Source organism: Lontra canadensis, unplaced genomic scaffold (genome assembly GCF_010015895.1).
Source record: "Lontra canadensis isolate GAN:19392208 unplaced genomic scaffold, GSC_riverotter_1.0 scaffold16, whole genome shotgun sequence".
In the NCBI taxonomy this organism is placed as follows: Eukaryota; Metazoa; Chordata; class Mammalia; order Carnivora; family Mustelidae; genus Lontra; species Lontra canadensis.
In genome coordinates, this window is record NW_022631010.1 from 20,339,418 (window position 1) to 20,350,225 (window position 10,808).

The 10,808-nt window shown below is 43.6% G+C and overlaps 1 protein-coding gene across 1 annotated transcript; it reads left to right on the forward strand.

Annotated features, from left to right (window-relative positions):
- Positions 1-2,514: 2,514 nt before the first annotated feature.
- SCP2D1 (SCP2 sterol binding domain containing 1) lies at positions 2,515-7,295 on the forward strand. Its single transcript, XM_032859395.1, has 3 exons — positions 2,515-2,537; positions 3,032-3,117; positions 6,578-7,295. The coding sequence occupies exons 2-3, from the start codon at positions 3,107-3,109 to the stop codon at positions 7,092-7,094; spliced, it is 528 nt and encodes a 175-aa protein (XP_032715286.1). The 5' UTR covers positions 2,515-2,537; positions 3,032-3,106; the 3' UTR covers positions 7,095-7,295.
- The last annotated feature ends 3,513 nt before the right edge of the window (positions 7,296-10,808 follow it).

The window sequence follows — 10,808 nt, forward strand, 5'->3', positions numbered from 1 at the left end:
CAGACTTCAAGCTCTATTACAAAGCTGTCATCATCAAGACACATGGTACTGGCACAAAAACAGACCCATAGAGCCCAGAAAAAGACCCTCAACTCTATGGTCAACTAATTTTTGAAGAAGCAGGAAAAAATGTCCAATGGAAAAAAGACAGCCTCTTTAATAAATGGTGTTGGGAAATTGGACAGCCACATGCAGAAAAATGAAATTGGACCATTTCCTTACACCACACATGAAAATAGATTCAAAATGGATGAAGGACCTCAATGTGAGAAAGGAATCCATCAAAATCCTTGAGGAGAACACAGGCAGCAACCTCTTCGACCTCAGCCGCAGCAACATCTTCCTAGGAACATCACCAAAGGCAAGGGAAGCTAGTGCAAAAATGAACTATTGGGATTTCATCAAGATCAAAACTTTTTGCACAGCAAAGGAAACAGTTAACAAAACCAAAAAACAACTGACAGAATGGGAGAAGATATTTGCAAACGACATATCAGATAAAGGGCTAGTGTCCAAAATCTATAAAGAACTTAGCAAACTCAACACCCAAAGAACAAATAATCCAATCAAGAAATGGGCAGAAGACATGAACAGACATTTCTGCAAAGAAGACATCCAGATGGCCAACAGACACATGAAAAAGTGCTCCACATCACTTGGCATCAGGGAAATACAAATCAAAACCACAATGAGATATCACCTCCCACTAGTCAGAATGGCAAATATTAACAAACCAGGAAACGACAGATTCTGGCGAGGATGCGGAGAAAGGGGTACCCTCCTACACTGTTGGTGGGAATGCAAGCTGGTGCAACCACTCTGGAAAACAGCATGGATATTCCTCAAAAAGTTGAAAATAGAGCTACCCTACAACCCAGCAGTCACACTACTGGGTATTTACCCTAAAGATACAAATGTAGTGATCCAAAGGGGCATGTGCACCCGAATGTTTATAGCAGCAATGTCCACAATACCCAAACTATGGAAAGAACCTAGATGTCCAACATCAGATGAATGGATAAAGAAGATGTGGTATATATACACAATGGAATACTGTGCAGCCATCAAAAGAAATGAAATCTTGCCATTTGCGACAACGTGGATGGAACTAGAGGGTATCATGCTTAGCAAAAGAAGTCAATCGGAGAAAGACAACTATCATATGATCTCCCTGATATGAGGAAGTGGAGATGCAACATGAGGGGTTAAGGGGAAGGAGAAGAGTAAATGAAACAAGATGGGATTGGGAGGGAGACAAAGCATAAGTGACTCTTAATCTCACAAAAGAAACTGAGGGTTCCTGGGGGGAGAGGGGTTCGGGGGGTGGGGTTATGGACATTGGGGAGGGTATGTGCTATGGTGAGTGCTGTGAAGTGTGTAAACCTGGCGATTCACACACCTGTACTCCTGGGGATAAAAATATATGTTTATAAAAAATTAAAAATAAAAAAAAGAGTCTGTTTCTTGATTTATCTCTGTTTTTTCCTTTGCTCATTTTATACCGTATTTTGTTTATCCATTCATTTGTCGATGGACACTTGAGTTGTTTCCATCTCTCAGCTGTTGTGAAGAATGTTGCTATGAACCTGAATGTACTAATATCTGTACAAGTGCCTGCTTTCATTATTTTGGGTATGTACTCAGAAATGGAACTGCTGGGTCATATAATAATTCTAGAGTTAATTTTCAGAGGAAGCGCCATTCTGTTTCCCACAGTGCTGTGCCATTCTCCATTCCCACCAGCAGTGCACGAGGGTTTGGATCTCTCCACATCCTTGCCAGCACCCACTTTCCATCTGTGTGTGTTCTTAACAGTGCCATCCCAGGGCTTTCCGCAGTCAATGCTCAGCAAATATGTTGAGGGTAGGAGATGGTAACAAACTTGAGGATCCTTGAATACTCAAGTTATCCAAATTCTTGCAGAACTTTTGGTGAAATTTAGTGTGGAAAAGATCTTGGGAATACTGGAACATTTCCTCAGAACACCTGACCTCTAGAAAGGGGTCATCCTTACGACAATGATGATGGTGAGTTGTGGGGAGCCTTTCCTGACTGAAGTGAACTGCCTCTCCTTCTTCAGTGCTGGCTGATTGTTGCCAGATAAAAATGTGGGTCCAAGGTTATGGATCTTTCCATGAATAAGAAAAGCCACAAATCTGGATCTTAAAATGTGAAAACTCTCTTTTCGTGTGTCAGTAGCTATGGCAGATTACATTGTTGGTCCCAGTTTTTCTCTTCTCCCTGCCTCTTGCCCAGTCATGTCTCCTTCATGGTAGAGTGTGCCTCCTTAACCCTTGACTTTGCACCTGGCTCTGAGAGTTGCTTTTTGCTGCTGGTCCATGGGCAGAAGTGGCACTGAGCCAGGGCCAAGCCTGGGCCTTTCTGCTCACTGCCCTTTTACTTATGCCATTACCACAGGAGGGACATACCTGGCTGGCCTACTGGTTGCAGACGGAAGGTGAGAGACACATGTATCTAGAACAGCAGCCTAGTCCATCTCAGCATAGAGCAGCAGACCCCAGCCACCCAAAAGACATGTGAGAAATAATTATTTAATGTTAGTTACATGCTGCTAAAATTTTGAGGTTGTTTGTTTTGCTACATAATATAGCAAGAGTTAAGTGATATAAGAATGGATTAAAAAGTTAAAATTATGCACCACAGTGCAATAGTAGCGACTGACAGATATAGGAACTAATTTAAAAAAAAAAAAAGGAACCAGTATTCCAGGTTTGGCTTGTGCCCTCTGCTTTAGACAGAACTCATACCAGTGACAGTGCAGATCTGTCCATGCCTCTTTTTGTTTTTAAAGTCAGGTTTGTTGAGGTATAATTTACATACCTAAATGCATCCCTTTTAGTATACAGTTCTGGATTCTGACAAATACATACAATTGTGTAAGTACCAGCACAATCAGGAAAAGTTCCATCACTGTCCCCCACTCCTACCAAAAAGAAATTCTTTGTGTTCCTTTCTAGACAAACTCAATTTCTTCCCCTAATCCACTGGTCATTTTTTTTTCTTTTTGCAGTTCTGCCATTTTTAGAATGCTGTATGAATTGAATCATATGTCATCATTTGAATCTGGTTTCTTTCTTTTGGCATAATGCATCTGAGGTTTATCTGAGTTGTGGAGTGAATGAAGAGGTTGTTTCTTTTTGTTGCCAAGTAGTATTCCATTCTATAATTATGCCATTTTGCTTATCTGATCTTCTGTTGATGAACAAAAGATGAAGGACATAAGCAAAGATTTGGATTGTCTCCTAGTGTTTTGCTTTAACGGACGATGCTTCTGGGAACACTCATAATGTCCCACCTTTCTTTTCCTTTCATTTCTCTAGCATAAATACTCAAGAGAAGTACCTATGGGTTGTGTGCTGAGTGTGTGTTTGACTTTTACCACCCTAGCCAGCAGTCTTCCACAGCAGCAGCATTTTGCACTCCCACCAACCCTGCATGGGAGCTCCAGTTGCTCCACAGCTTTGCCAACTCTTGCCATCATCAGTCTTTCCAATATTCATGATTTTCATGGGTGGGAAGATGTATCTCACTGTAGTTTTAATTTGCTTGTCCTTAGGGACTCATGGTGTTGAGCACCTTTCCAAGTATACTGGCTATTCATACTGGAATTCCTTTAATGGTAGAAATGCTTATAAAAGATAGGAACTCATGAACAGGACAAATATGGGCTTGGAATCGTGTTCTCCTCTGACATGCTGAGGCAGGAGTGGCAGCCTAGTTGGAGATCTATCTGAATAATTCAGAAGGAACAACCCTGCTCTGAGGAAAAGCATATATGGGTGATGGGTGGTGATGGGGGCTCAGTTCACTGTTGGTGGCTCACAGCAATCTTACTGAGTATTCACTCACCTCTTTGTTTAAAATTCTCTGTACAGATGTCCATACCAGGTGGCCTCAGGGTAAAGTCTTGGTTTTGGGAGCTGCTGGGTTTTGTTTAACTGCTCCATGTTGAGCAGTTAAAATGTTGCTTATCTATCATGTACCAAAGAAAATATACCAAATCTTTTTTTAAAATTTTCTGCATTCCTTCCTGAGAGAACAAAGCTACAAACAACTCTATTTAATGTAGCTTCACTTGCATATAAGAGCAGCATGGTTATGAAAGGGCATAGTCACTCACTTGATGGAGCTCCCAACGGCCAAACCTGGGACAGTTTGAGCAAGAAAATACCTAATGACAATAATAGATTATGACCCACAGAATAAAATAAATATTCACAAGTCCCTACTGAGATAAAGACATATTTGAACAAATAAAGAAATGGGGGAGAAGGGGCAGCTCTTCTTTTTTTTTAAATTAACATATAATGTAATATTTGTTTCAGGGGGACAGGTCTGTGATTCATCAGTCTTACACCCATCACTCCGCTATAGCACATACCCTCCCCATTGTCCATCACCCAGATACCCCATCCCCCAACCCCCTCCCCTCCAGCAACCTGCAGTTTGTTTCCTGAGATTGAGTCTCTTAAAGTTTGTCTCCCTCTCTGGTTTCCTCTTGTTTCATTTTTCCCTCTCTTCCCCTATGATCTTTTGTCTTGTTTCTCAAATTCCTCATATCAGTGAGATCATATGATAATTGTCTTTCTCTGGCTAACTTATTTCACTTAGCATAAAACCCTCTAGTTCTATCCACGTCATTGCAAATGGCAAGATTTTGTTTTTTTCGATGGCTACCTAGCATTCCTTAAAAAAAAAAGATTTTATTTATGTATTTGACAGAGAGAGACACCTCAAGAGAGGGAACACAAGCAGGGGGAATGAGAGATGGAGCAGCTGGTTTCATGCTGAGCGGGGAGCCTGATGTGGGGCTTGATCCCAGGGCCCTGGGATTATGACCTGAGCTGAAGGCAGATACTTAACGACTGAGCCACCCAGGCGCCCTGCATACTATTCCATTATATACATATACCACATCTTCCTTATCCATTTTTCTGTCAATGGACATCTAAGCTCTTTCCATAGTTTGGCTACTGTGTACATTGCTGCTATAAACATTTGGGTGCACATGAGGGGCAGCTCTTCTTAAGAAAAATTCCAGTCATTAAATCTAAAGGGAGTGATGGGGGTGGAAAATGGCCATTTGGTACATTTCACACTGATGGACCTCTGATGGATGCAAAGAGAGGGCTGAAGTATGATATGAAACAGAATATTGGCAAAGTCTCATATCTCCTTATTACAGAAAGAAAAATAGTAATTGCAGTGGATAAGACTGGTAGACACCACTTTGACCAAGTGACCAAGGTCAACATCACCAGTCATGGGACACACTGATACCATGTAGCCCCTGATATGATGCACTGAGAAGGGCATAAGGTCATCTTTGTAGTATTTTGGCCCAAAATGCACAACCTCAACCTAATCATGAAAAAAAAAAAAAAAAACCAGACTGCCCCCAATGAGGGACATTTTACAGAGGAACTTAGCCAGTATTCAAAAGTATCAAGGTCATGATAGAAAAAGACTGAAGAACTCCCAGACTGGAGAGCACTAGGGAGACATAAAAACTAAATTCAGTGCAGGATTCTGGACCAGAAGGTGGATTCAGGACTAGAAAAGGGACATTTGTGGGACAATTAGCAAAATTTGAGTATGGTCTGTAGATTAGTTAATAGTATTTTACCCATATTTTTTTCCTGGTATAGATCATTGTGCTATGCCATGTAAAATATTAACCTTTGGGGAAGTGGGGTGCAACTGATACAGGAACTTGGGTGTTTTTATAACCTTTTTGTAAATCTGACATTATTTAAAAATTAAAGGAAAATATATATGTATTCTAGTCATTCTACCTCTGTTTAAACCTGGCTACCCTACTTATTAGCTGTATGACTTTGGGTAAATCACTTCATTTCTCCTTGTCTCAGTTTCCCCATCTGTAAAATGGGAATAAAAAGAGTACCTTCCTCAGAGGATTGTAATGAAGCTTAAAAATGATAATACATGTGTAATGCCTACAACAGTGGCTCAGAGGGAGGGCTATTTATATGCAGTGATCATTTGAGGCCAGAAGCATTCTCTGTCGGTCTTAGGGATATTTCTCCCTCCATCTCCTGATTTCTCCCTGTGCCTCTGAAGCTTTCTGATGCCAGTCCTGGTACTGATTCTTTCTCCAACCAGCCATTTTTCTCTAAAAACATTTCCCCTTCCACCAGTGGCTATGTAATGCCAAATCTAGCATTAGGATCTGTGCCTTAAGGATTTAAACACCTTCAAAGGAATCAGAATGACTGCTCTGAATTAGGATTACTATGGGGAGAGGCCTGCATTGGAAAGACAGAACTCATATCACCAAAAAACCCCTCTGGGGCCACTTTCTCTTATTCCCAACATGGGGTCCAGACTCTTCTGGGCCTGTGATACCAACAGCCCTGATTGGTTTGAGGGGGTAGTATGGATATGCCTCACAATTACCTATCTGAGGTCTCACCCCATGTCACATTTTAGTATCTGTTTGGCCAATAAGACTGCAGCACACACACTAGCCTCATTCCCTGCTTGGGCCTTACCTTTGATGTCACAATCTGACTTGTGGATATTAATCTGGCCACAGCTGCTCACAAACCAGACGGCAAGGTCAAGAGGACCAGCACAGTAAGATGTGGAAGAGAATTGACCATCAGCCCAAGATCAAAGCAGTGGCTGGGCCTCAGGCAGGCCAGTTCAAAGAACTGGGTGCAGTGCGGGAACCTGCCATGCCACACCCTCTGGAGCTGTCAGAATTCCAGAGCTTCCCTGTGTTTGAGGACATTAGCCATCACATCAAAGAGGTGGGGGCCCAACTGGTAAAGAAAGTCAATGCCATCTTTCAGCTGGACATCACCAAAGATGGGAAGACCATTCTGCAGTGGACCATTGATCTGAAGAATGGTTCTGGGGACATGTATCCAGGATCCGCCAGGCTCCCAGCTGACACTGTCTTCACAATCCCGGAACCTGTCTTTATGGAGTTGGTTTTGGGCAAAATGAACCCTCAGAAAGCTTTCCTTGCTGGCAAGTTCAAAGTGAGTGGCAAAGTTCTGCTTGGCCAGAAGCTCGAGAGAGTTTTCAAAGACTGGGCTAAATTTTAAGCATGTAAAATACCAAAGAAATGATCAGAACTTCTCTCCGGTTATAATGTTGAGCGGAAATCATGCTTAAACTGAAGATTAAAACAAAAAATATCCAATATTTTTACTCAAATTCTTCCTGTTCAAGTTTGATTAATTTTCCGGCTGATGCATTAATTTTCAGTGAGGTTCTAGAGCAGTAAAGAGTGTTGGAGTGTCTCACCTAAAATCTTTGTCTTTTTCTTTCTTTAGGTTCATGTATGCTACACTATGTTAGGTTTAAAGCCACACATAGAGAAATGGGTGGTTTTGACACTTGGATTTAAATGCTTTCATGATTGAGTTCTGAGAATTTTGTTTGTTTGCGCTTTGGGGAAAGAAGTGCCCACCATCATTGTGTCGGTTTGCATTCCAGTTGCTAACTTGGTTCTTTGAGATTTTAATTTGCAGAACTTAGAGGGGTTGCGCTCTTGGTGCATCATGACTTTGGATAGATATAATTCCAAGAGAATCCAGGGGTTTGGAAGAGGTTCTAGGCTACTGAATCTTAAATTAGAGCATGCATCACACCACGTGCAAGACTGGTAGAAGCCCAGATTGCTGGGCCCCACATCAGGGTTTCAGTGCTATAGGTCTGGGCGGGGGAGAATGTGCATTTCTAACAAGTTCCCAGGTGATGTTGATGGGACCACCCCTGGAGAACCCCTGCCCTAGTTCATGCTCCAGCTTTCAGAATTGGTAAAAACTATTCTGTTCTAGACCAGTGAGATGTTGCCATTATTTAAATGAGAGGTTTCCACGACTTAAAGGATCTCCTAGAATCGCCCATCCTGTGTGCCATTTCTGAAGTGTCAGGAGCTTGTTTACTGAGCATTTTACAAAACCAAAGGTTATGCTGGGAGACTTTCCCTTCTGGGAGCCCTGTTCATACATTGGAGGACTAGGAATAGAGCCAGCTGTAGCCTGATGTGACCTCTATGGGTGAGTGTGTGTGACGCTGGTTCCCCAGTGATCTGTGTAGACCTTTACCTTGTATACCTTTATACTCTGAAGCCCACATAGAAGGTTCCTGAAAACAGCCATGCCCCAAATGCATGCCTACCAAATTGTCCAGCTGTTCCATTCTGGGTGTTTCCCTAGGAGGAAAGAAAGCATATGTACAAGTACAAAAATGTGTATGTGAGTGTTCACAGCAGTTATATTTGTGATAGTTCCAGACCGTAAATAAACCAAATGCCCATCAGTAGGTGAATGGGTGAACCATTCACCTACAGACGATGCTCTGTCGTACCCTGGAACACTACTCGGCAAAAAAGAAAAAAAAAAGGGATGAATTATTGATGTACATACAATGGCATGGACCAATGTCAGATTATGCTGAGTGGCAGAAACCAGAGAAAACCAAGTACAGAGTATGTGGTTCTATTTATGTAACATACTAGGAAATGCACACTGGGGGGACAGAAGGAGGATCAGTGATTGCCAAGAGACAGGGATGGGGAGGGAAGAGGGTTGGGAGGCGGATTATTAATGGCTATGAGGAAGCTTGGGGGTGATGGGTAGATTTATTATCTTGATTGTGCCAATGGCTTCACAGGTGAATATATGGGAAAGACATCGCATTGTATACTTTATATACCCATGGGAAGCTTTTTCTGTGTCAGTACAAACTCAGTAACACTGGAAATCCTGCTGCCCTCAACCAAATTGGAGGCTTTATAAAGAGTATTTAAAGCTCTACTTGTCTCTCGGCACCAGTCCTCTGACCTCATCACGTGCCTACCTGTCCCAGCCGTTACTGATTTAGATGGCTCTTCGGAGGCCTTCCTAAGGTCCCCCTGTCAGAAAAAGGCAGAATGAGGGCTTGTTGCTAATAAAATCTCAGTGAGAAACAAAAAGGCCTTTTGTTTAGTTCATGTTCACCTCTGAGGGAAGAGACCGAGGGTCCCTTACTGAGGGTTTGTGAGTAGGGACGCGGAGCGCTCCTTGGTTTCTTTCCTCTCCTGGTTCTTAGGTAGGTGATGTGTGTGATGCTCCTGCCAATGGCCCTGCCCAGCCAAGTGGTGGGCATCTCAGAGGCTTCAGACTGATTCTGAGTACTGTTGTGAGCGCTTTCCTTGCCTGGTTTAGGCACCTCCATTAGAGCCATATTTATAAATGTCAGGCATAGCTGGGCAGGTGTTTGGGATGCTGTGTTTAGGGAAATGGCTTGCCCAAGCTTGTTCCCTGAGTTGGCCCTAGCTTCTGGGGATTGGCCTGGAGATGGGAGTTGCTCAGATATGGTTGGAGGTGAAGGGTATGAGGCAGGAAAGGGTTGCAGAGGGTCATGTCTAGACTGCCATCTGACCAAAGGGAGGCCCATCCCATAGATGGCCAGTGACTTATGACCAGCTTTGATTTGAAACAAAACATGAACCATGCCAATGAGAACCCTTTCTCCGGAATTTGGAACTGGGAAGCAGAGGGACTGAGCTACAAGTGAGCAGTGGGAATGGAATCTGCCTGAAAGGCTGGGATGTGGGCTGTGTGGGATGGGTGAGGGAGGTGCTGTGGAGGGTGGGCAGCCACCTTGGTAGAAGTTGGAAGAGCCTCGAATAAGGAGAGGGATCTGGTTCACATCTGAGAGAAGACTCTCGACCTTTGGAAACAACACCAATCCCCCCTTCCAATAGGAACAAAATCACTCAGTGCTGGGATGCCATGTGGAACAGCTGGGAGGACTCAGATTTTGGAATCAGAAATGTGGTTTTGGGCCCCAGGTTATAAGCACAGAGAATTACTGAACCACTCTGCACCTCAGCTGCCTTACCCAGAAATGAGGCCAGTGGCCCTTATGACATCAGGTTGTTGGGGAGCTCCTAATAGGTCATGACCAGTGTCGTGTAGTCACTGGCCCATGTGAGTTTTCCATGCATATGAATGAGTTCCTTTTCTCTTCTGGATGAGAGGGAAGGGGGCAACTTTCCCTGGCTCTCTACTGCCTTCCAAGAAAGTCCACACGTGGGGCTTTTGTGCTGTGCTCTGGGGACCACCTTTCTGCCTTTTCATTTACACTCAGTTGATGCCCTAGAAGGTCACATATGGCTCAAAGTACACATGTTCATGTTGCTTGGTTTGTACAAGTTAGGCCAGTACAGTGTTTATAGAGTTTGAATGAAGTTATTTTATGTAAAAATTGGATTTTTGGAGTCTCTTGCAAAATTAGATGCTTTGGTCACACTAAGCCTGTACTCCTGCCAGGCAACAGCTCAGGAAACAGGGAATGGGGGTGGGTGGCTGGCTGGACGGGTGTGGGTCTCACCCTCTATGCTGCCTCTTTGACTCTCCAGCTAAATTTGGTGGCCCTCTGTCCTGGAGCCTGCACTGTTGTTTCCTTCAGCTGCGCCCGTTTGACTGGAGCCCCTGCTGGTGTATGCCTTCATGACTGTAGCTCCCCCCACCACCCATACATGGTCTTACTCTTCCCCTTAATGGAAATACCCTGTGTTCATTTTCTTTTGCTGTGTGACAGAGTACCACAGCTGAGCAGCTTAAAACAACACCCATTCATGATCTCACAGCTTCTGCAGGTCAGAAGTCTGGGTGGGCTCAGCTGGGTCCTCTGCTCTAGTCTTATCTCACAAGGGCCCCAAATCAAGGTGTAGGCCAGGCTGGGCTCTCATCTGAGGACTTGGGGGAAGAATTGCCTCCAAGCTCATTTGATGTTGGCCTTATTCAGTTCCGTGTGGTTGTGGG